This window comes from Myotis lucifugus, unplaced genomic scaffold, assembly GCF_000147115.1.
Source record: "Myotis lucifugus unplaced genomic scaffold, Myoluc2.0 scaffold_45, whole genome shotgun sequence".
NCBI classification, from domain to species: domain Eukaryota; kingdom Metazoa; phylum Chordata; class Mammalia; order Chiroptera; family Vespertilionidae; genus Myotis; species Myotis lucifugus.
In genome coordinates this window covers 5,654,485-5,679,144 of record NW_005871093.1, presented here as the reverse complement: position 1 = coordinate 5,679,144, position 24,660 = coordinate 5,654,485, and the positions used below count along the sequence as shown (strand labels likewise).

The 24,660-nt window shown below is 52.5% G+C and overlaps 3 protein-coding genes and 1 non-coding gene across 8 annotated transcripts; 2 read left to right on the top strand and 2 right to left on the bottom strand.

Moving 5' to 3' along the window:
* Nucleotides 1-254: 254 nt before the first annotated feature.
* Nucleotides 255-1,470, bottom strand: DNAJC30 (DnaJ heat shock protein family (Hsp40) member C30). Its single transcript, XM_006088243.3, has one exon. The coding sequence runs from the start codon at nucleotides 1,396-1,398 to the stop codon at nucleotides 718-720; it is 681 nt and encodes a 226-aa protein (XP_006088305.1). The 5' UTR covers nucleotides 1,399-1,470; the 3' UTR covers nucleotides 255-717.
* Nucleotides 1,386-13,908, top strand: BUD23 (BUD23, rRNA methyltransferase and ribosome maturation factor). Of its 4 annotated transcripts, none has more exons than XR_001348093.2 (12): nucleotides 1,386-1,647; nucleotides 1,744-1,781; nucleotides 3,573-3,668; nucleotides 3,759-3,841; nucleotides 3,939-4,035; nucleotides 6,812-6,908; nucleotides 7,699-7,749; nucleotides 8,468-8,553; nucleotides 8,708-8,753; nucleotides 8,923-8,981; nucleotides 13,170-13,282; nucleotides 13,429-13,908. XR_001348093.2 is itself a non-coding variant. In XM_023753466.1 (12 exons), exons 1-12 carry the CDS (start codon nucleotides 1,600-1,602, stop codon nucleotides 13,481-13,483), a joined length of 897 nt encoding a protein of 298 aa, XP_023609234.1. In that variant the 5' UTR covers nucleotides 1,389-1,599; the 3' UTR covers nucleotides 13,484-13,908. The 4 variants fall into 4 exon arrangements, 3 of the variants coding, with proteins under 3 accessions (XP_023609235.1, XP_023609234.1, XP_006088304.1); XM_023753466.1 differs by having other exon boundaries at nucleotides 1,389-1,647; nucleotides 13,142-13,282; XM_006088242.3 differs by having other exon boundaries at nucleotides 1,402-1,647; nucleotides 13,187-13,282.
* Nucleotides 12,213-12,344, top strand: LOC111825901. The gene has a single exon (XR_002829137.1).
* A 313-nt stretch (nucleotides 13,909-14,221) lies between the features above and the next one.
* Nucleotides 14,222-23,153, bottom strand: STX1A (syntaxin 1A). 2 transcript variants are annotated; one of them, XR_002829118.1, is made up of 9 exons: nucleotides 22,785-23,080; nucleotides 22,356-22,455; nucleotides 19,668-19,742; nucleotides 18,878-18,951; nucleotides 18,672-18,780; nucleotides 18,483-18,556; nucleotides 17,534-17,671; nucleotides 15,888-16,081; nucleotides 14,222-15,586 (listed from the first exon to the last, which is right to left on the bottom strand). XR_002829118.1 is itself a non-coding variant. In XM_023753468.1 (9 exons), the coding sequence occupies exons 1-9, from the start codon at nucleotides 22,803-22,805 to the stop codon at nucleotides 15,509-15,511; spliced, it is 780 nt and encodes a 259-aa protein (XP_023609236.1). In that variant the 5' UTR covers nucleotides 22,806-23,153; the 3' UTR covers nucleotides 14,222-15,508. The 2 variants fall into 2 exon arrangements, 1 of the variants encoding a protein (XP_023609236.1); XM_023753468.1 differs by having other exon boundaries at nucleotides 15,888-15,998; nucleotides 22,785-23,153.
* Nucleotides 23,154-24,660: the final 1,507 nt, after the last annotated feature.

Below are 24,660 nucleotides of genomic sequence, written 5' to 3'. Positions count from 1 at the left end.
AAACCTCAAGAGAGCAAGTGGTTTGCTCTCTGCCGTCATGTCCACAGAGTAACTTTCTTCAAGGTCATATGATAAGTATGGGCACAGGTACACTCATTCTTTATGCTCCACGACCTTGCTTTTCCCGACTCCCCCATGCCAACAGCAGAAGGGGGAGAGGGGTTTGGGGCTGACCATCGCAAGGTTTCTATGTATCACATGTGTAGCCTGTATCAGGTCTCACCTGTGGCTTGGGAACTCACAGAAAGACAAGGTTGCACACCTCAGAATTTTTCTTTTGGCCGCTAACAACTGGCCACATTGCACGTTTCAAGGTTACAGAGCTCCATGGCACAAACACGGGGCCGGAGCAGACAATTCTCTGCTCAGAGCTCGACAATAAAGCCAGAGCCAAGTGTTCCAGAAGTTGACAACCTCCGGAAGGCAACCCCTGGAAGCAGGCACCCAGGGGACTCCAGGAAACGCTTCACTCTCAGGCCTTCAGGGCTGTCCATATAGGGGTCTCCTTCTCGGGCACCGAAAAGCCTCCTTTTTCTGGACCGCAGGGGAGAGGAGGTGCGTGTCAAAGGCTAAGCTGGGTGAGCGGGGAAGCGAAGGGGGAGAGCGGTGCCTTCGGACCCCAGCAGAGGTAGACTGTGGAAAGCGAAGGGTTCAAGACGGGAAAGGCCGTTTTCTGGGGTGGGGCTGGGGGGCTGCTCCCCTCCCCTTCTCCCGCGATTAAGACCGAATGCCTATGACGATGAAGATGGCGAGGAGAAGGACGACTAAAGTCGTGTCTCGGATCTCGTCCCAGCCCAAGCCCTTCTTGGCCCGATCCTCCTGCTGCTTGCGCAGGGCCTCCCGCCGGGCCCGCAGGCGGCGCTCCCGCTCCAGCTGCTCCCCATAGTGCGCCTGGTAGAAGGCGTCGAAGTTGAACATCGTGCGGTCGGCGCCCGGCGCGGCCTGACCCGAGCGGTGGGCGCCAGAGGCGGGCGACGGGGTGCGGGCCGGGCCGGAGTCCTCGGAGGGCGCCGCGGAGGGCCGGACGCCGGGTCCGCGCAGGTCCATGTCGCTGAGCAGGCCGCGGTCATACTTGCGGCGCAGGGTGGCGCTGCCCAGCACCACGTAGGCCTGGGAGATACGCGTGAAGCGCTCGGCGGCCTCGGCGCTCCCCGCGTTGCGGTCCGGGTGGTAGAGGAAGCTTTGCCGGTAGTAGGCGGCCTTGATTTGCGCCTGCGTCGCCGTGGGCGGGACGCCGAGCAGCTCATACAGCGCCGTGCGCGAGTACGGGCCGTCGCCCCGGGAGTAAGTCCTCGCTTCTAAGCCGTGGCAGGACACCCGACTTGGCGGGGGTCCCCGACCCCGCCACAAGCTCCACAGTAACAAGCGCGGCCACCTCGGATCGTGTAGCGCTGCCATCTTGCATGGGTCTGGAGGGCGGTGCCAAGGTCACCTGGCCAATGGGAGGCCCGCGTTGTTCGCCGAGCGTCATCCTGGTAGCCAATCGCGTAGAAGAGAAGGCGGGGAGAGGAGTGGCGCATGCGTATTACGGGGCAGGCGCGGCGCTGATGCTATACACGCCGGACTCGGGAGCAGCTGTCGTGCGGTGGAAGCGTGGGGATGGCGTGTCGCGGGCGCCGGCCGGAGCACGGCGGACCCCCCGAGCTGGTGAGCCCTGCGGCCCTCGGGCGCCCTTCTGTCTTAAAAAAGCTCGGCGTTTCGATTTCTCGCCTGCTACCCTTTTCTCTTTCTCTTTTCCCGCAGTTTTACGACCAGAATGAAGCCCGGAAATACATGCGCAAGTAAGGGAGCCTGGCTACTGCGCGGCGTCGGGGGTGGGGACCCGCAAGTTGCTCTCATTTGGGACATTGCTTGAAGAACGTGAAGAATTTGGGGCGGTTGGGGTGGGAGGAAGGGACCTGGGTTGATTCCATTTTTTACACTCGCAAAGTCAGCTTTAGTTAAATCTCTGAACCCTCTGGGCCTCCGTTACCGCAGCATTAATATGGGAGTGATCACATTTTTATCTGGGTTTTCAGTTTATTGTGGCAACTTGTTTTAAACATGTGGTAAAATAGGCAGGAGACAGTGGATATGTGTAAGTGGTTAATGCTATTGGGGGAAAGGAAATGTTCATAAATGTTTACTGGGTGCCCCTATTTGTATAATCTCGCTAAATCCTCTTGACAACTGTTGGTGTAGTATCTGAATTTCATGGAGGGTAGTTATTTCTGTAACTAGGTGAAGGCTAGAACAGACCTGTCCTTTCTGATAAACCAGCCTGTAGAAGAGTCTACAGATACCTGATCTTGGGAAAGCCAGATATATTATAGACCTATTCTGTGCTACGGTAACCAGTAGCCATCAGCGTCTGAATTACTTAGCAGGAAGAAAATGTAAAATATCTTATTGATCATTTTTATGTTGATTATGTGTTGAAATAATTTGAGCATATTGGGTTAACATGTTAAGCGCCCTGTCAGTCACCGGTGACTGACACTATACTTTCCGTCCGGAAGACAAAACAGGCTGGGCGCTTAATGTGTAAAAATAATTATGAGGTACATTGGATTTGGTTAATTATTAGTTAATTTTACATATTTAATTTCATTTTAACTGTGGCCACTGGAAAGTCATGTGGCTTGCATTATGATTCTCCTGGACAGCACTGCTGTAGATTTTTGTTGTGATTCTTTTTTTTCTTCTTTTTTTAAAATAATTTTTATTTCTTGAAGTATTACAAAGAGTATTACATATGTCTCCTTCCCCCCCCCCCCCTTGACTTTTGTTGTTATTCTTGATCCTTATATCTGAGAGTCACTATGGTGGATAATTCTTCCAGAAAACTTGTTCTCTTTTTTTTTTTAAATATTTTTTCATTGATTTCAGAGAAGAAGGGAGAGAGAGATAGAAACATTAATGATGAGAGAGAATCATTGATCAGCCGCCTCCTGCATGCCCACCACTGGGGATCAAGCCTGCAACCCAGGCATGTGCCCTGATGGGAATTGAACCCATGACCTCCTGATTCATAGGTTGATGCTCCACCACTGAGTCATGCCAGCCGAGCCAGAAAACTTGTTCTTAAGTAAAACTACATCAAAGCTTGATAGATTTGAAAATACCCAATGGTTGGTCATTAGTTAAGTGATTTGTTCCCTTTAGCTTTGCATCAGGTGCAGTTATAATTTGTGCCACAACAAAATAACATGTTGCTGTTATTGGGGTTACTTTTAAATAGTTGTAGTTGAGCCCTGTCCAGTTTGGCCTGCAGACTACAGGGTCTCAGGTTCTATTCCCGGTCAGTGCACTTGCCTGGGTTTCGGGCTCGATCCCCAGTAGGGGGTGTGGTGTGGAGGAGGCAGCCGATCAATGATTCTCTCTCATCATTGATGTTTCTCTCTCTCTCTCCCCCTCTCCCTTCTTCTCTGAAATCAATAAAAAAATATATATTAAATAGTTGTAGTTGAGTTTGTTGACCAGGAAAGAGCACCTTGTTCTTTTTTTCTAGAAGATCTTGGTTTTTTTTTTTTTGGTCTGGGTACAGTTTTAGCTCAGAACCTTACCACTTGTTTGTGTTTCTGCCTTCCTAGCTCTAGGATGATTGATGTGCAGACCAAGATGACTGGGCGAGCATTGGAGCTCCTTGATCTGCCTGATGAGAAGCCCTGTTTCCTATTGGATATTGGGTGAGATCCTGGGGCCTAGTCAGTTTCCCCAGGTTGTGGGGCATCTTTGCTACTCGCACTGTTGCATACCTGTTTGATCGTATCTTCCAGCTGCGGTACTGGGCTGAGTGGAGATTATCTCTCTGATGAGGGGCACTATTGGGTGGGCATCGACATCAGCCTTGCCATGCTGGGTAAGTATGTTCTATTTAGCACTGGGGTGGCTACCCTCATGGTGTGGAGCAGCTCTGCATATTGTCTGTTTCCCTCACTTGCTCTTCTGCGATGCAGATGCAGCTTTGGACCGAGAAGCACAAGGAGACCTAATTCTGGGGGACATGGGCCAGGGCATTCCCTTCAAACCGGGCTCCTTTGATGGTTGTATCAGGTAAGAGTCTTCATGCTTTGCTCTTCGTTCTGCAGACCACTGCTTCCCACACCTGGCTGTGCAGCAGAGTCACGTGGGAAACTGGAAACTATACATCCTATGGAATTTTTAGGTTAATAAAGTCAGAGCAAGGCCTCAAAATAGGTATTTTTTGTATTTCAAAACTATCTACTGTGATTCTCTTGCACTGCCAGAGGTTCAGGCACCTCTGATATAGTTTCTCTGTCTGGTTTGAGTGTGTGGTAGGAGAGGGGTGGTCTTCTGGGCCACTAGCAGCCATCGTGGAGGCCTAGTGGCCATCTTGGGGGACCTGGTGGGCAAGCATGTCAAACTCAAAGGCTAACATGGGCCAAATAAACAAGATTTAAGTTTATGTGGGCCGCAATAAAAAAAAAAAGCTTCAATTTTCATAGAGACATGCTTTCTTTCCATAGAGACATGCTTCAAGTAATCATTAACACAAACTAATAGAACATTTTAATAAAAATTAATATTTTTTCTTGAACATTAATTTACCAGACACTGAATAACTGCACAAATTGATAAACGTGGTGCAAATAAACTTATTTTTCTTGTTCTCCGAAAGCGAATATTTCCTGTTGCGCACACCACACAAGTCAGTACAAGACTAATGACGTGGCAATCAGCTGCTAAAATATTCGCTGCTAGTATTAGTGGAGAGAAATGGTGTGCCTGCGAGTAAGGCAGGTAAGGGAAATGAATCAACATGATTATAGTAGTCATTAGCGAACGTTGTAGTTCGTTATTAATAACTAGAGGCCAAGTGCATGCAATTGATGCACTCTGGGGCAGTGGGGAGTCCTTCAGCCTGGCCTGCGCCCGCCCTCTCAAGTCCGGAAGCCCTCAGGGAGCGGGCCTAAGCCATCAGTTGGACATCCTTAGCACTGCTGCGGAGGTGGGAGAGGCTCCTGCCACCATTGCTGCACTCGCCAGTTGTGAGCCAGGCTTCTGGCTGAGAGGTGCTCCCCCTGTGGGAGCGCACTGACCACCAGGGGGCAGTTCCTGCGTTGAGTGTCTACCCCTTGGTGGTCAGTGTGTGTCATAGTGACCAGCTGTTCTGCTGTTCAGTCAATTTGCATATTAGCCTTCTATTATATAGGATTATGTATAACAGGATATTGTAAAAAGTTATGAAATTTTTATTAAAATGCATCTTACCATTATATTGGCTGGGCTGCAAAAATATTCGTGGGCTGCGAGTTTGACATCCTTGTTGTATAGTCTGCTGTGGAGTTTGGAAATAAAATAGTCTCTGTCATGGTTAATTAGCTGCTAAAAGATATGGACTGGTTAAACACAAGGCTGAGTGTGGGCTGTGCACTGGGGAGTCATGAGACCACCTGAATTGTGAAGAGAAAAGCACAGGAAAGCTCTGGCTGGTGGCTCAGTTGATTGGAATGTCCCAAATACCAAAAAGTGGCAGATTTGCCCTAACCAGTTTGGCTCAGTGGATAGAGCGTTGGCCTGTGAACTGAAGGGTCCCAGGTTCGATTCCGGTCAAGGGCATGTACCTTGGTTGCGGGCACATCCCCAGTAGGAGGTGTGCAGGAGGCAGCTGATCGATGTTTCTGACTCTCTATCCCTCTCCCTTCCTCTCTGTAAAAAATCAGTAAAATATATTTTAAAAAAAAACCTCAAAAAAGTGGCAGGTTCGATCCTCAGTTGTGATGCGTTCAGGAGGCAATCTATTGAAATTGTTCCTCTCCCTTTTCCTCTTTCTAGAATCAATTTTTTTAAAAAAGCTTTATAAAGAGCACAGGCAAGCTTTGAGAAAGGAGGGGTTGGGGTTGGGTCTTGAAGGGTGGGAGGAATTTGGAAAATCAAGGAGGGTTCTGAGTGAAGGAGTAGTGTCCACAGAGGCATGGAAGTGGGTGGGGAAAGGAGTCAGAGATCGTGGGCATGAATGAGAGATTTCATAGAAGTTGAGATTGTGTAGGCTTGGGTCCTAGAGAATATTTTTGTTATTGTTAATCCTCACTTGATACATTTTCCCATTGATTTTTAGAGAAAGTGGGAGGGAGCGGGGGAGAGAGAGAGAGAGAAACATCCATGTGAGAGAAGAGACATGGTGCATGGGCTGGCACTCTAATCACTGAGTCACATTGGCTAGGGCCTGTTTTTTTAAAAAAACTCCATCCTAAGAAGTTGGAGCTTTATTCAGTAGTTCTTTGTTTTAGGAAGATTGTTGAGAAGAAGAGAGGAGAGAGAGGTTGTTGAAACAATTGAGATGATCCTGAGTGGTGGAGGAAAGTCAAAGCTTTGGAGAGGCAGTGGGACAAATCAGCAGGCTTCTGTGAGTGGGTTGGGCGTTCAGAGCACCGAGGAAGGGAATGCCAGAAAGAAGGACATAGTAGCTGTTTGAAAATTTAAGTAGAAGGAACTGATTTTGGAAGAGAGTGAATGAATGGCTTTGTAAGTGCTATAAAACATGTTTCCCTTGATTTTGGAGCAAGGGAGTGTGAAAGGGTAGGTGGCAGAGAGAGCCTTGATATGATGAGTAATTTTGAACTGAGATACATGTAGAAAAAGGTTGAGAAACTGTTCCTCTGGACTGACTGCAAGGAAGTTAATGCCAACCTTCGGGATACCCTGTTTGGTCCAGTGTTGTAGAATAGTCACCTGGAGTGGACCTGCACATGCCAAGAAAGGGAGTGGCAGGGGGTTTTACCTGGACCTCCAGGTTGTGTGGTGTATGAGTCCTGACGAGGCAGGGGTGTGCTGGTCACTTGCCTGACTAGGTCCCTTCCTGTTTCAGCATTTCTGCTGTGCAGTGGCTCTGTAATGCTAACAAGAAGTCAGACATTCCCGCCAAGCGCCTGTACTGCTTTTTTTCTTCTCTTTATTCTGTGCTGGTGAGTATAAGATCTCCCCATCTGGCTGGCCGCCTATCCCTCCCTTGCCCTGCAGGTAGAGTGAGTCCCATGGCAGGGCTGTTCAGGTGGAACTGCATGGGGTGGCAGAACCTTTTTGTGATCCGCAGCCTGAACAGAAAATTCAGTGGGCTAACAGTCCCTAATGAAATGCAAAAGGTGCTGATGTCAAAATATGAGACAAATTAAAATTCCTGTGTCCACTGTGCTGAATTTTCATCAGAAGTTGGTTTGGGGACTTAGACTTCACAGGAGGAGGACAGGGACATCGTGTCCGGGACACACAAGGCATATCTTCCAGAGTGCCCACACCTTCAACTCCCACCCTTGCTCCTCCCTCTGCTGATGCTCAGATGGGGAGCAAGGTGGTGTTTGCCTCTCTGCTGAGATGCTCTTCCCTCATAGGTTTGAATGACCAGCTCCCCCATATATTCAGGTCTCTGCTCAAGTGTCCCTCTAAGAGAGGCCTTCCTTGAACCAAAAGTAAACTCATTAGTCTCTTGTCACTCACAATCCCTTTGTCCTCCTAAGTTATTTTTCTTTTTGGCTCTTAATCACTACTGTAAATTAGCTTGCTTCCTCTGCTAGAAAGTGAGCTCCAAAATTTCAGAGGAGAGGCTCTCTCTTTTGTTCATAGCTGTAACCTCAGCCCTAAGAACAGTGCCTTGCGCTTAATGGGAACTCAGATGTCAGTGAATAAGGAAGGGAGGAGTGTCTGGGTCCTGGCCCCATGGGATGCTTGTAAGACAGTGAATGTTTCTGTTTCTTGCAGGTCCGTGGAGCCCGAGCTGTTCTGCAGCTATACCCTGAGAACTCGGAGCAGGTGAGCCTCTTGGCTACTAGAGGTGCAGGGAGGTGGGAGGGGCCCAGAACAGGTAAACTGTTCGTATCCTGCTCCTCACTCACCTGCCCTCCTGCTATTGGGAAGTGACAGAATAGGATCCTTATGCTGGTTGGTGGGAAAAGGAGAGAATGAGTATCTGAGAGTGGTTCCTGTGGCTCCTGATGACATATGTTATGATCTGATATCCCAAGGAGGAGTGGTGGGTGTGGAGTAGGGTTAATGTGATATATTAACTGATTTCCATAACCAAATATATAAATAGGGGTGGGGGACTGAGAGAACATGAGCAGTTGTCTGTTCTAAGGAGTGTAATGCAATATGAAGGAGGAATGAGGAGGTTGGAGTTACCGACCTTGAAAGACAAGTTGTGAGCTGTCCCTGACTAATACCATGAATGAGTCTGCCCCCAGTATTGGCCATTCATTTCCTGAGATTTGAGTGGGTAGATGGTTCCCTGGGCTACAAAGTGAGAATTGCTTGTTCTGTAATTCCCTTGAGGGGGCTGTATGCCATGGCTGGTTCTAGCCTGCACTTTCCTCTGTGTGGCTTTTGGGGACTCTGAATTGGGAACAGTCTAATAAAGACCTTTAGTTCTCCCAGGCACCGTCCATCCTGGAACCAGACTGGCTTAAGAGGAGTGAGGGAAAGCAGTGTGCTCCCCCAGCTTCTCTCTGATTCACCGATGTTCTCTCCTCAGTTGGAGCTCATTACGACCCAGGCCATCAGGGCTGGTTTCACTGGCGGTGTGGTGGTGGACTACCCCAACAGTGCCAAAGCGAAGAAGTGAGTGCTGCGGGCCAGCGTGCTGCTGGCACTGCTGGATAGAGGTTGGTGGTGTGGACCAGAGTCGTAGTGCAGGAGGCACTGCTGGAAGGGAAGGTGAGGACTTGACTTACACTGCCAGGCTTTATGAGTCCTTGAACTTTTCTTGTTTTAGGTTCTACCTCTGTTTGTTTTCTGGGCCATCAACCTTTCTGCCAAAGGTGAGGGACCCTGAGTTTTCAGGTGTGTGTCTTTTGGGTTCCCTTCTTGTGAGGCTGGGCCTAGTACCTGTGGAAAGGGCTTAGACTTGGTGGGTGCCCAGGCCTTTCGGGGTAGGGCAGATGGGTTTAGAGATCTCCAGAATCTCTAAAAGCACTTTGGTTCCTACAGGGCCTAAATGAAATTAAGGAAGAAGAGGAGGCAAAGGAATCCACATTCACGAACAAGAGGTAAAGCAAACCGTAGGTGAACCTGCCTAAGGTTCAGGGAGTTACTGCCGCTAGGTTTCTTAGACATGGCAGAGGACGCTGGAGGTGGCAAGACCACTCCATTTTTCTCTGCTTTCACCAAGTTCCGGGCTCAGATGTGGCAGTGACACCAAGGTGGTAATAGAACCAGGAACCAGTGCCTGCTACTGTCTAAGGCTGGGATGTCTGTAAGCAGCCTTGCAGCCTTACTCTCTGCCTTTCCTCTTGCCATGCCTGACAGGCTGTCCCCTCCTTCCCTAGGCTGCCTCTGCCACCTCTGTCCTGGACCCCATCCCCTCTTGGCCCCTGTGACTATCCTTTCTCTTCATCCTCATCTTTACTCTCCTGGGCTATTTGCATCAGCTCACAAACATGCTACACAATTTCTCATGTCTTCTAAGAGATTATCCCTTTACTTCTTAACAACTGCAAGCTACCACCCTGTTTATTTGCTTCCCTTTATATCACAAAACTCCTCATATCTGCCTCTTCTTGCTTTCTCCCCCACCATTCTCTCAGTCCTCTTCTCTGGCTTATGCTTCTGTCTCATCACAAATTGCTCTTGTCAAGGCCACCACCAACCTGTCTTGCCAAATGTATGGTCACTTCTGTTTTTTTCCCTACTTTATCCTTATATATATTTTTTTCATTAATCCTCAACCCAAGGATATTTTCCATTGATTTTTAGAGAGAGTGGAGGGGGGGGGAGGGAGAAAGAGAGAGAGAGGGAAACAGAAACATTGATGTGAGTCACATTGATTGGTTGCCTCTCCCACATAAGCCCTGCCCAGAGCTGGGGATAGAACATGCATCCCAGGTATGTGCCCTTGACTGGAAATTGAACCCTTAACACTTTGGTGTGTGGGCTGACACTAACCACTGAGAACACTGGCCAGGCCTTTATCCTGTCTTAACTTGCCTGCTCAATAGGACCTGACTCAGCCCATCACTGTCTTAACACTTTCCTTACTTGGTCTCCCACTCACTATCATGGTTTTCTCTTAACCTTACTGGTTGTTCCGTCTCAGTCTACTCTGCTAGAGCAGCATTCGCCAACCAGTGGTCCACGGTGGTCCGTGAGGTCCGAAAGGTTGGCGACCGCTGTTCTAGAGCACTCTGGGGCCCAACCTGGACCCCTTCTCTCTCTGCACAGCCTTAAACACCAACTACAGGTTTATAACTCCCAGATTTATATCCTTGGCCTCAATTCCACCTCTGATTGCCAACCCGCCTTCTAAGTATCCATACCTAAACTTCCCACCCTGTCCATACCTGAACTTCCCACAGATGTCTCGAGCAAAACAGCTCTGGGTTTTCACCCCCAGACTTCCTTTGTCCATTCTTTACCATTCTCACTTATTCTTATCTTCCTTACCTCTCATAGCCAATCGTCCATCTGCAAGTCCTGCACCCTTCTTCTCAATGTATATCCCAATCCCAACCCTTTCCCCACTCCCACCTGGTCTTAGGTCACCACCAGTCTTGCCTGGATTACTGTAAGCAGCTCCATGTGTCTCTGCTTTTAGTATTTGTTTCCATTTACTTTCTGCCCAGCAGCAAGACTGATTCTTTCCTTTTTCTTTGTTAAAAAAAAATCTTGCCATTTTTCTGTTCCTTATCTTCATTTTTTTATTTTATTTTTATTTTTTATTTTTATTTTTTAAATATATTTTATTGATTTTTTACAGAGAGGAAGGGAGAGAGATAGAGAGTTAGAAGCATCGATGAGAGAGAAACATCGATCAGCTGCCTCCTGCACATCTCCTACTGGGGATGTGCCTGCAACCCAGGTACATGCCCTTGACCGGAATCGAACCCGGGACCCTTGAGTCCGCAGGCCGACGCTCTGTCCACTGAGCCAAACCGGTTTCGGCATGTTCCTTATCTTTAGTTCAGTTCCCCTTACCTTTATTTTCCTTAACACCTTTAACTGCTCTAAATCTTGGCTATTTGTATCCCCAACTAGAATGAAAACTTGGTGGAGACTGGTATTATGCGCCTGCCATCAGAAGAGTATCTTGTTAATTAAAGATGTTCAGTATTTGTTGAACACATAATTACAAGATAGTGAAGGAGTTATTTCTTAGTTCTGGTTGATATGGGTGGAAGGTGTTAAGACTTTGAAGACATTTAAGAGGAAAAATGGGCAGAGAATTGAATGAGTTTAGAAGGCCCACCGGTAGTGAAAATCATGATTGTACTCTGTGTCCACCACAGATTTATGCTGTCTGATCGCTAGTCATCTCTCTTAGCTTCCTTTCTCAGCCCATTCCCCATGGGGACTTAGCTCTTCTAGATGTTTTCTGCTCTAGGGCACCCACCACTTGCCCCCAGTGAGTGATCCCATTTCCTGCTTCACAGAGGAAGTACAAGCTGTTAACTCCCTCCATCCATCTTAGGATCCCTCTTGTCCTCACACCGGTGTTTATAGACTATATGTCCTAACTGTAAACTTGGGTAAGTTTTGTGACCTGAGCGTCCATTTTTCTATTTAAAAAGGGGGGATATTGCCACCCTCTTGGGCAGTGTGTTGTGTAGAGAGCATGTTTGTTCAGGACTCAGCACAGTGCTGGCACAGACCTTGTCTCCCCTAGTTCTGCAGGCTCTCACTCTTCCCTTCAAAGTCCCCAGATTGCCTATTAGAAGTATTATTGGGATTCTCCCATTACTATCACTTCTCTCTAATCACATTCTGGCCACTTATAAATAGGTGAGTTTAAAAGTTTTAAAAATCTTTACTTAGCCCTGGCTGGTGTTGCTCAGTGGTCAGAGCATCGACCTGCTCACCAAAGGGTCGCAGGTTCTATTCCCAGTTAAGGGCATGTACCTTGGTTGCAGGCTCGATCCCCAGCCCTGGTTGGGTGCATGTGGGAGGCTGCCAATGTGTGTGGCTCTCTCATCAATGTTTCTTTTCCCCACACCCCCTGCAACCCCACCCCCTTCCACTCTCTAAAAAATCAATGGAAAGAATATCCTTGGGTGAGGATTAACAAAACAAAAAAACTTTACGTAATTTATACATTTCTTTTGCATCAATATTGTTCCACTCGTGCATTCCTTAATTCTTGCTATCTGGCCTCCACCCTACCAGGAAATGGTGGTCACTTAAATGGCAAGCATCCTTGCTTGGTTTGGGTTATGCTGGAAACAGTGTAATCCCAACTGCCAGGTGGGGAAGTGGTTAGGGAGCCCAGGCTTTTTCCCTGTTCTCAAGGCCTCTTTTCCCTGGGGCTGCAGGGGGTTTCTTTTCTCCTCAGCCAGGGCTGGAGGCCAAGATCAAACCTTGAGGGTTATTGTCAGGGCTGTCACGAGCTGGGCAGCCTTGTTTTCCTACTTCAGACATTTATTGCTGGGAGCCCCTACCTGATGGGGTATGCTGACCTCACCACCAGACTAGGGCCTCAAGTGACAGCAGTGGACATTGGGCCTCTGACTTTCTGTGGATATTGCTAGGCTCTTGTGAACCAATCCTGGCCCAGGTTGCCCAAAAAGTAGCCTTGCCCCTGCCTGCCTGCTCCCTAAGCAGGATGTGTGCAGACCCAGTAATTGGTCACCTACTGCAAATATGCCTGCAAGTGAGTGGGGCCTTGCACCTTCTGCCCTCCTATATAAGTTGCTTTTGACCCCAGTGGATGGTACCAGGATGGAGGTGGTGGTGGAGGGGGGTGGTTCAAAGATGCAACTTCTATTGTAGAACTAGAAGCCAGGTGCACAAAAGTTCGTGCACTCAGGGGGGTCCCTTAACCTGGCCTGCGCCCTCTTGCAGACCAGGACTTCTTGGGGGATGTCCGACTGACGGCTTAGGCCCGATCCCACGGGGAGCGGTTTTAACCCTCATTTTGGCCTCCCTTTGGGGGAGGCGATTGCCAGGGCATTCAGGGGAACATTCCTGCCCAGGGAGTGGCCACCCCCCCCCCCCCCCCCCCCCCCCGCCCCCATCGCCGTCTCTTCCCTCTGCCTGCTAGCACCTGCCTTGGCTGGCCTGGTGCCGTCCACCCACCAGCCCTGCCCCCCACCGACTGGTTGTTCTGCTGTTCAGTCAATTTGCATATTAGGCTTTTATTATATAGGATGGGCATCTAAGGCCCCTAACTCAAAGGAAGTTCACCATTTTTTCCTGCCTGGATTAACTTGGGTGCCAGTCAGGCTGTTCCATCCATCATTTCACAGCCGTGTCTCCGGCACAGGGTCCCACACAGGATTGCACGGAGTGGGGTGGTGAGGAAGATGAAGACCCGGGAGTGGGTGCTGGAGAAGAAAGAGCGCCGTAGACGCCAGGGCAAGTGAGTACCTGGGCCAGGGGTAGGCTGCTGCGGATAAAGGGAGGTCTTGACCGGTAAAGGCTCACCTACACTTGAAGGGGTCCCAGTAGTACTTTGTTCTTTCTTCTGAAACTCTCCTATTCTTCCTGCCCGTTATTTCTTCACAGGGAAGTCAGACCTGACACTCAGTACACCGGCCGCAAGCGCAAGCCCTACTTCTAAGCTGTTAGCTGCACTGAATGGTGGGACAGCTCAGGTCCACACAGTTGTGAGCTGTGCCATCCAGCTCAGGCACTGCCTCTGGAAAGTTTTATATATTGAAGTGTCTACTCCATCAGCTGACAAAAGAGTGTCTAGAAAAGTTCTAATAGCCCTGACCAACATGGCTCAGTGGTTAGAGCGGCCTGCACACCAAAAGGTCATGGGTTCGCTCCCCGCCCCTGGTTGGGGTATTTGCAGGAGGCAGCCAATTGATGTGTCTCTCTCACATCGATGTTTCTCCCTCCCTCCCATTCTCTCTGAAGAAGCAATGGAAAAATCCTCAGGTGAGGATTAACAACAGCAAAAAAATCTAATACTATTTTCTTCATTAAAGTTCTAATGGCATCTTATTTTGTTGTAAAAGTAATAAACCACTTTCTATGGAACTCTGGCATTTTCCAGCTCTATGGTCCTAAACAAATTTAAGTTCCTCTGTTGGTGGTAGCTACCACTCCATTCCACAGGTCCAAATTAGAACTTAAGAGTGCTTTTATACACTTAAAGGAATAGGTAGATTTCTTTAATTTAGGCAAACTTGGGAAGGATGGACAGGATGAAATGTATCCAGAGTACCTATTGGCCTGAGGGAGGAGGCTGGGATCATTCGCCTCGAGCCCCTTCCCCATATTGTCACACACATTCACCTTTAAGTCCTAAGGCCATGACACTGTCATAGTAAGAAATCTCGAGCAGAGGCACGGGACAGATACAAATGTTTATTCTACATAAAAATTTCACAAAACAGGCAGCTGGTTGTACCAAGACCTTTGGTGAAGGGGTAAAGGAGGGGCGGGAAGTCGGTAAAGAAGGCAACACGCGGACAGTGGTCACAGTCACTGGACAGGAGCAAAGCTGAGGAAAGGCGGGGCTCAGACACAGCCCCGTGCCCTGTTGCATGCACTCGCATGCACACTCCTTGCCTGTCAACAAGGAAGAGGGGTCTTGAAGTGAGGGCATTTTTCTGACTTGAGAAGCCCCGAGATGGTGGGGAGGTACCCCTCCCTGGCTGGCTGCTGAATACTGCATCCAAGACACCTGACACTCATGTGGCACATCAGTGGGGAACAGCAAGGGCAGGACATGACTGCAGGCCTGAAGTAACATCTGACTTCCCAGAGCACGAGAGCGGGGACTACTGTCCCAAACATGCAACACACAATGGCTTGAGGACCCGGCTAAGGCCTGCTGGGGAGAATGGCTGGCCCAGGCGGTGGGCTTGGCCTGACAGGTCTGCTCTGTCTCCCTGGCTCTAAGGGTGGCTAGAGACCAGGCACCAGCCAGCCTCTTCCAGAATGTTATCTGGGGTCAGGCATAGCCCGGGGGGGTTGCTCCTGGGGGTCTAGGAATGTGGGGAGGTTGAGGCAGCCGAAGACCTGTTGGACTCTGCCCCTAGATAGGGGAGAGAGTCTGGCCTTGACACAGCCAGAAGCTACCTGGCCACAGCACCCTGAGCCTCCCTGGCAGTGACTGGCTGTTAGAGGCTTAGAGCTGGGCTGTCTCTCAGGGCCATTCCTCCCCTAACCTGAAAAGCAGCACCATGTGGCCAGCTGATCCCCACCCTTCAGGGGGCTGGGCTTAGGGGGGACAGCTGGAGAGGACAGGATAGATGGTGGGGTCAGCAGGAGGCAAGGTTGGGGTACAGAGAGCCTTGATGCATGGAGAGGGCAGACCCCAGGGCAAGAGTGGAATTACTGAAGGCAGAGGAAGGGGAAACATGGCTACCTGGGCAGCTCTGCCTGGGAAGGGTGAAGCAGCCGGGCCAGGGCCTGAGTCTGTCCCTTGCTGACCTGATCCCCACCCGCTGGTTGTTTCCTAGCCTGGCTCCCCTCTGCCTCTTTTGTACAGACACACACTGTTACAAAGATCATGCACATGACGGCTCAGGGCAGGGTGGGTATGGAGGGGGCTCCGAGCCAAAGGGAGTCAGCAGCCAAGGAGCTTCCTTAGTGTGGACCATCCAGAGTGGAGAGGCAGGTGGGGTAGTTTCTATCCAAAGATACCTCCAAAGATAGAGGCAATGACAATGCCCAGGACCACACAGCAGATGATGATCATGATCTTCTTCTGCACCAGAGAAGCAGGAAGGAAAGGCCTCAGAGCATGGGAGAGGCTGGAGGTGGGCAGAGCTTTTAGGGGCTCGGGGCTATTGGGAGAGAGGACGGAGGGTTGGAGAGTTGGGGGGGGGGGTGATATAGGGGGAAGGTGATGACCTGGAATGGGCCTGAGGATGGTTAAAGTGAGGCACTGAAACCTGGGAGAGGTGGGTGAGGTTACAGTAAGAGCTGAGGGGACAGGCAGAGTGAGGAGGGATCTGTGATCACTAATGGGTGTGCGGGAAATGTTGGGTAGAGTTGGGGCTACTGACCCGGCGCGCCTTGCTCTGGTACTTGACAGCCTTTTTGGTGTCAGACACGGCCCTCTCCACGTAGTCCACCGACTGCTCCACGTTGTACTCAATCCTGTCAATCATCTCCCCCTGCAGGGCCAGGGGCACCCAAGCTCCAGAGAGCCGCCCTCAGGGTCAGAAGGGGGCTTGAGGCAGGACTTTAGGAAAGTGCCCTGAGATTAGAGAGAGAAAAGGAGTGTGAGGAGGATGGCGTACAGCTTCTCACCTGTGTCCCGCAGGCCAGACACCCCTGGTAGCTCCGGCCTCTCCCTGCAGAGCAGCCATCCTGGGGAGGGAACTGGCCATGCAGTCTCAGCCAAGGGCATGGGGACCATGCAAAGAACACTCAGCTGGGGCCCTAAACCTAGTGCCTGGTGCAGGTGGGCCTGACTGTGGCCACAGATCACAAGGTGACCAGTGAGCCTCCCATTCCATCCCTGGGCCTGACGGTTTTGTCCAGCTCTGTATTTGGTCCCCGCCCCCACTCAGCCCCATAGTCCGCTTGGGCACTGCAATCTGGTCCCATGCAGTAGGCAGAGGCCACTCCGACCATGACACTGCCCAAAATTCCCAGCAACAGCATGCTGACAACTGAGAGCTCTCTCTCCAAGGTCATCGCTTCCACAGGCATCCATGTCACCATAATCTCTCACTGGGATGGCAGCAACAGCATCCTCATGACCTCCCTGCTTCCTGACTCAGGTCACACTCCCATACTTACGACCTGCCAATCTAGAAGAGACTTCACCTGCCAAGGCCCCCCTGTCTAGCTCATCTCCAGCTGCCCCTGTGCTCCAGCTGCATGGACCTCCTTTCGCTCCTCAAATATGGCAGGACCATGGTTGCTGGTTCCTCTGCCTGGGCCAGCTCTTCATTCTTCCTCTGGGATGTCTCCAGAGCTCAAACACCACCTCCTAAGAGAGGCCTTCTCTAGGCACCCCATCCAAAGTGGCTTCCATATCAAAATGGTATTCCAAGTGTGACCCTTGGACTAGTAGCATCAGCATCACCCTTGCGCATGTTAGAAATGCAAATTCACAGGCTCTTACCCCAACCTACTGATCTCTGGGAATGGGGATTGAAACAAACAAGGAAACAAGCCCTCCAAGTGTTTCTTGGGCACTTTAGAACTTTGAGAACCACTGCTCTATCACCATGCTGCCTTCTAACATCTCCTGAGCACTTGGCACAACTGGAGAATATTCCAGTTGCCATTTACTTACGCTGCCCTTCACCCAACAAACATTAGCTCCAGGAAGCAGGCCCTCAGCTGTCCTGGTCACTGCTCTATCTCCAGCTCCTAGAAAAATGCCCATACATAGTGCCTACATGACAAACAGAGGGTGGATAAGACAGGGGAAGGTGGGTAGGGCCATGCAGGGCCTGGGATCCTGGAGGGCCAAGCAGAGCCATGCAGTGACTGGGGCCTGGTGGCTGAGCCATGCAGAGAGGGGCCTTTAGGTGAGTGAGGCCCTGTAGGCAATTTCAATAGCAGGTGGCTAGTTACCTGAAGACTCGGTCCCTCCCAGGCAGGGCAGCGTGTTGGGCAGAAAGGGTGGGGGTTAGGGCAGACCTGGGTGCTGCCATGGGCTGGGGGGCAGGGCAGTGGGGCCCCAGGCCCTCACCTGGCTCTCCACAAGCATGGCCATGTCCATGAACATGTCGTGCAGCTCACGGATACTGTTCTCCAATTTAATGATCTCACTGTGCCGTGTTTCAATCTCACTCAGGGCCTGCTTCGAGATGCTGGAGTCCATGATGATCTAGGGATGGGAGCAGTGGGCTGGGACCCAGGCACTTGCGGAAGGGGGTGAGAATGGGGACCAGGACAGCAGGAAGCCAACTACAAAGGCAGCTAGGATGAGCAGTGGCCTGTGCAGAATGTTCTGGAAGGAGGGTCTGAGGCTTCTTAACTGCGGCCCTCTCCCCACTTTCTGCTCAGCTCTTACTAGCTGTTACCTAACTTCTCTGAGACCCTATTTTCTACATGTACTACGGGGCTATTAACACTCCCTACCTGTGCTTGTGCATAGTAACTGCTAAGTGAGAGTTCTTATCCCCAGTGTTGTATAGAGCCCAAGATGACTGCCTCGTGGACCCAGACCTTAAACTGCCTTTCTCCTGTCCCCTCTCCTCCTGTTCTTCCTCCTGCACTGAATGTAGCTGTCCCCACTTTCTCCTAAAACCCACACTCCGAAACTCCTCACTTGTAACTAATTCCTTCAGGAAGTCCTCTGCTCAGCAGAGAACCGAGCTTCACCTGAACTTGGAGATGGCTATGGCACCATGGCCTCCGAGAGGGGAAAAAGGTCCTGAGGATGTGGAAGGAGGCCCAAGCTGGTGGGGAAACGGGCTGCAAGGAAGTGGATCCAACTGAGAGGAACCAGGCCTTTGCCACTAACATTTGTATGAGCTCGACCTGTCCCCTCCCCTCTCTGGGGCTTGTCCTTCTCTAAAAGCTGTCTCACAAAGTGGCTATGTCCAAAGACTGCCCATATCAAGCACCCCAGGGTCCTGGTGGGCGGGGTCCTGGTAAGGAAGAGTCCCTGTGGGAAGGGTGGGGTCCACACTTACCCCAGAGGCAAAGATGGCCGGATTCCCACTCTCCAGCATGTCCTCTAGTTCCTCACTGGTTGTGGTCCGGCCAGCTGCAAGCAGGGGTCCCGATGAGTGCCGCCCAACCCAGGGAGTTCAGCAGCAGCCTTGCCCTGCCCCTCAGTCTTGGCCCCACCCCTCAGCTCTAACCCCACCCCCTCAGCTTACTGATCTCCAGCTGCCTCTGTATCCGGCCTTTGCAGCGCTCCCTGTAGTCACACTGTGTTGCGTTGTACTCTGACATGACCTCCACAAACTTCCGGGACAACGTGGAGTGCTAGGGGTCCGAGAGAGGGGTACAGGTGTCAGGCCCAGCCCCACGTGGCCCAAGAGTCTCAGAGGCCAGCGGCCCACTCAAGAGGCCCAGCCCCCACCTGCGTCTTCCGGATCCTCAGGTCAGCGGATGAGCGGTTCAGGCCTTCCTCCTGCTCGATGCTCTGCTCGATGCCTGGAGGAACAGATGGCTGCTGAGCCATGATCTGCCCCATTCACCACTGATCCCCAACCCAGACTCAGGCTCTGGCTTAGGAACTCCCCTGGGCGGACTTGTGTGGCCTGTAAATGGGATCACATGGGAACCAGAGGAAAAAGGAGGGCCAGGCATCGATGCAGGAGCCAGCCAGGACCCTTCTAGGCAGGATGCATGTGTAGGTGTGTGTACATATGCATCACACTCCTCTCAGTGTGAGCACCTACTATATGTAGGCCCGGTGCTCAGGCCCATGCTGTCTCTCTCCTGCTCAGGAAGGCTGTACACCCAACACGGGGCCATGTCCAGAGTGGAAAGGGTCAAGTGGTTGCCACCTGCAGGGGACACAGCCCCTAGGCCTGCGCATTCCAGGCATGCACATCTAAGCCCATACAGCCACATGGAGGATCTGTGTGGGACTCGGCAGTGCTAGCTACTCCTCTAATCCTCTTTAGGTGAAGTGGGGGGCAGTGCCCAGAGCGGAGCACTTCCTGGACGAAGCCAAGGGCCAGCCCAGGCCCTGGCACAAACAGGCCAACAAGATAGCTGCTGAGTGAATGGCACATGATGGTAGCCTCATAAAGAAAAGCAAGACCCAATGTACCCCCTCAAAGTTGATGAAACCCCATGGGCTGCGTGGAGGAAGCAGGCTTGGAATGCCCCCCACCTTAGACAAGGCTGGAGCCCAGACTCACTCTTCAACTTGGAGCGCACTTTGTTTGCTGTCTTCTTTATGTCGGACATGAGTTCCTCCAGCTCCTCCTTCGTCTCTGGGGAGGCAGAAGGGTGGGGGTAGACACCCTGGGTTCCCCCATGCCAATGTTCAGGCTCAGCCTCCTACACAAGGGGCCCACGGAGGGGGGCTCTGGACAGACCCTGGGTCCTGGGTCTTCCTTCTTCCTTGACTAAGGTTCTGTCTGCCCCTCCAATCTTGGGCCGGGGCCACACCAGCTGCAGCCTCACCCCCTCTCATGCTGCTTTCCAAGGAGCCTCCCTTCTTCTTTCGCTGGCTCCCCCACCCCCTGCAGATAACAGATGGGTCTAAATTTAAGGCAGAAATAATTGTGGAGCAGCTGGTGATGCTGGAGTTGGCACTGGGGAGCATTTACTTGATACTTGCCTGAGTCGAAGGTGGGGGGTGTGAACTCACCTAGCATTACCTGGTGGCTCAGGGTTAAGCATCCAGCCAGTGGGATGACAGGGCCAGGGGCCAGGGAGGCAGAAGCCAGCCCCTACATCAAGCACCCTGAGCGGGGCAAACCTTGTTCTATTCACAAAGCCCCCCTCCCCAGGTGCTGAGCTCAGTGGAGGCCAACTGCTGAGTGCCCAGGGGGTGGATAGGGGCAAAAGGCACCTGGCCTGGGTGGGGTAGAGCTTCAAAGAGGTGGGCCCCCTGGAGGTAGTTGGCTCTGGAGGTAGCAGGCAGCGGGGCCTATGAGAGGGTGAAGCTGAAGAAGGTCGGTAGCTGGTGTTTCTGGCCCTTGTTCCAAATGGAATCATCCCCCTAAAGCTGGTAGAAGCCATGAGGGTGCCCAATTTGCCTCATTCCCTGCGAGGTGTTGGCTGGCAAAAGGGGGACAAGATGGCTGCTTCCCGCTGGGGTGCTGGGTGGAACAATGGGTCCTGACAGCACCCCAGCCTCAGGGCAGCCTCTAGTCCCAGAGAAATCATAACTGAGCTCCTGGCTGCGACCTTTCCCCTCTACCCTCCGCTGCCTCCAGGGCTGGGGCTTCTATAGGGGGTTGGGGAGGGATGTTTACAGTGGAGGGGCAGCTGAGGCCACTCCCCAGGGGAAAATGAGTGAGGTGGAGTGGGGGGCTTTAAGGAGCGGAGGAGGGAGTCTCTCCCTGAACAAAGGAAAACTTGGTTACCAGCTGCTCTAACGTCTCAGCCTTTTTAGCTCAGACCCAAAATAGCCCAGTCCAGATAGCAGCTCCCAGAGGAGGCAGAGCCAGCCTCAGCCCAGGAAAGCGCCCCCCACTCACCACTATCTTTTCTCGTGACTCCTCCTTAACTCTCTTCGCTTTTGCCTTAGAACCCCTCACTTTACTCAGCCCACATCAGCGACCACCTGACTGCTCAGCTCACAGGTGGCAATTCTGAACTGGTTGCTGCTGACCGACATGGGGAGAAATGCCGCGGAGCACAAGGGAGGCCGGGAAGGAGCTGGGCAGCTCATCACCCCACCTGGGCACCCCACCTTCCAGCAGGTGAGAGGCCAAGTCTCCAGCTATTTGTAGTTCCTGCCCCATAATCAGCCCCCTTCTCACCAGCAGTGACCCACCACTGACACACACTGACCCACATATACACGGGCACATAGACAAACCATGTCACATGCTGCTGTCCCAGACCAGCCTCTGGATGTATGCCCTGTTTTGGGTGGGTCCCCTCTCCTTTGTACCGCTTTCTGAGACAGTCACCCAGGCTCCCAGTTCACTTATTTTGCCTTCCAAGGGCCTGGCACTGTGCTTGGTTGGTGTGGCATTGGCCTTGGGTTCAAGCACACTTTGGGGCTATGAAGAGATTTTTTTTCTGGGTAATTGAGGGTGTCTGTGGGCCTGGGGGGTGAGGGGCCATGAACAGGGAGGCAGCGCTGGAGATGAAACTGAAAGCAAGCCCAAGTGCCTGGGTGGCAGGCGTGAGCCCTGGCCCTGTCACTGCCCCTGGGGCTGAGGGAGCGCGCCCTCCAGGGAAGGGGATCTCCAGCCTGCATGTTGTCAGCCTGGCACGTAATAGTGTAGTGATCAACACCTCAACAGGCATTGTGACAGCTGGGTCAGGAGACCTGTCTGGGGACAGAGGAGAATGCAGACACACACAGGCTCCCTGTGCGGAGGGACAGAGGTGACTTCCTGGAGTCCTGAGAATGCCTGGCTCCAGGGTACCAGTGGCCAGATGTCAAGGCTGCCAGCTCTTTCCGGAAGCTCTGCCTGCTTGGCCAGCTTGCCCTCCTACAGCGTTGCTGCTTCAGAGCTGCCATCTGCTCCCCAGGGAGGCAAGGAAAAGGGAGGGGCGAGGCTGAGAGGCCTCCTATTCATGAGAGTAAGCTCCCCCTCCTTGCCTTCCTCCCAGAATCCCAGGGCTGCAGCCAGCCCAGGGCCTTAGAAAAAAAAGCCAGTTTACCGAGGGAGGGCAGGCTGGCTGCCTGACCCACCCAGGTCTCAGGAGGGCCACCCCTCTCACCACACAAGTCTTTGTGGGAGACCTGGGTCCAGTGTGTGAAACTAGACACTGACCCTCCCCTCTCCCTCCATCCTGGGCCTGGGACAGCTGTGTTTCCTGAGGTTCTCACAGAGCCCCCCCAAACCTGGCCAGGCAGCAGCGCCTTCCTGGAGAGGCCTTCGGGGCCTAAAACCCACCCCTCACACCTATACACTCACTCTCATCAGGGTTGGGGGAGGCCAGGATGGCACTGTGCTTCCGCTTCACCTCCTCCACATTCTCGGAGATCTTGTCAATGAAGCCTCGGATCTCCTCTACCTGTGGACCAAAGCCAGGTGATCAGGAGAAAACCCACAGACGATTGTCCAGAGTGGGGCCAGGAATCAGGCTTAGGGCCAGGCTTCCAGTGGTGGGGCGGCTGGCTGCTCCAAGTTCCTTCTAGGTTGGGGTGAGGAGGAGTGGTCCGATCCTAAACTTTGCTCCCCTCTGAGCTTCGGTCTATTCACTCTCAAAATAGGTTCATTAATTGGTGCCAAGGGCTGCTGAGCCAGGATCAGGTGTGTAAGTGAAGGCCTGGCTCAGAGTTGAGATGTGGTCACCCAAGGCCTGCCAGGGTATGGGGAGAGATTGGGTGTGCTGGCTCCCACCTGTTCGAAGAACTCATCCATGAAGCGGTCTCGGTCCACGGTGACAGTGACATCATCGTCGTCATCGCTGTCCTTGGCCTGCACGGGGGTGGGGACACAAGAGCATACCTGTAGTGGGACCACTGGACCTGGGACCCAATGCCTGGCATCGTGTATAGCAGGCTTGCAGGTTGTAGCTCCAGGGCCCAACCAGGCCCCTCTGCCCTCTTGGCAAGGATAAGCCCTGGCTGTGCCCTCTGCTCCCAGCCCGGGGAGACCTGAAAGATCCCTGGTGACCCAGATAAGGAGAGGGGCCTTGCCTGTCAAGTTGGAAACGGCCAAGTCTCCATCTCCAGGCCAGGGACTCCTCCTGCCCAGCTGCCTGCCCCTTCCCCACAGGACTGGGGTCCTCCCAGAACCTCCCTCACTCTAGGGTGCTGCTCAGGAGGCCCTGCCATTGGCTGGGCAAGAAAAGCTCAGGGATTGGTCCCCAGGCCACGGGGCCCCAACTGGCCCCAAGTGGGGCGTGGCTAGGAGATCTATGGAGACAGAGATCACACCTCCTCCCCCAGCAGCTAAAATAAATCCTGGCCTGAGATGGACCACCTGGAAGCCAGCGTTGTCTACTCTTCTGGCTAGGAGTTTCCAAGCTCTCTTTCCCCCGAGGGCCCTGGAAGGGGAGGCCTGGGCTGTTCCAGGCCTGGGCATGTCAACACCTCCCTCCCAAAAGGCTGGATGGTTCAGACACGAGGCTATCCCCACAGCACCCCAGACCTGCCTGAGAGAGACTCCTCTGTACGGGGCTCGGCCATGCTGCTTTACCCACTCAGTCCTCTCAGGATCCTCTCTCTCCTGGTCAGTCTTGACATGGGACCTTGACCAGAGCTGGGTCCAACAGGTACAAGAGGCCAGTCATGTTACTTGGCTGGGGCTTGCCTTAGGAGCAGCTGTACAAAAGCCACCCTCATCACGGGGTGGGGGTAATTATACCTCTGACTTCCCAGCATGCTGGCCATGCCCATTACTGTCCACCCCATACCTTGACTCAGCCACGGTCAGCCCCCTCTCCACAGCCAAGGCCAGGATACCCAGGGCAGGGTATCCTGTCACCCATCGGACTGGGGTTCTCAGGCTCTATCACACCCCTTCATTTCTCAGTGCCCCAAGGGGAGGAGGCACTAGCTGGCTAGGCACTGGCCCTCACCTCCACGCTCTTACATCAGGGCCCAGGATAGAGGCAGGCAGAGGTCAAGGGATAGGGAAACTGAGGGACTTATCCTGTGGGTCTATCTCTTCTCTACAAAATGGGGACAGAGACACCTGCCTGCAGGGAGGGAGGGCTGAGGAAGGATGGGGAAGCGCAGCATGTTGTAAAGGGCTGTGCCCCTGGAGCTCTCGGGGTCCCACTACCCCAACAACATGGGGCTTGGCTAGGAGATTTATGGAGACAGCTTGGAGGGGCCCTCTCATCAAGAGATCACACCTCCTCCCCCAGCAGCTAAAATAAATCCTGGCTCACACAAGTGCCTGCAGCTGCTACCAGGTGGCCCCCCTCCCTCCACCAAGCCCATCCGTAGACACAGGGAATCTAGGAGCCATTTCCACACTTTCAGACACCCCCCCCACCCCCCCACCCCCCGCCCAGGAGTTGAGCCAGAGGAGCACTCCCTAGGAAAACTGAGGCAGACTGCAGCCTAGAAGAGCCCAGTTCCCCTTCCTGGGCAGCTTGCCAGGTTGGCTAGTGACCCTAGGAGCTCCAGCCATTCAGCGCCCTGCACTCTCTGGTCTTCTGGTGCCCAAAGAAGGACAGGGGTGGACTCAAAGAGGCAGAAGGAGAATTGTCCAGCTTCCTTCCCAGGAAGAGCAGTGACCAGCTAGAGCTAAAGACAAGGGCACC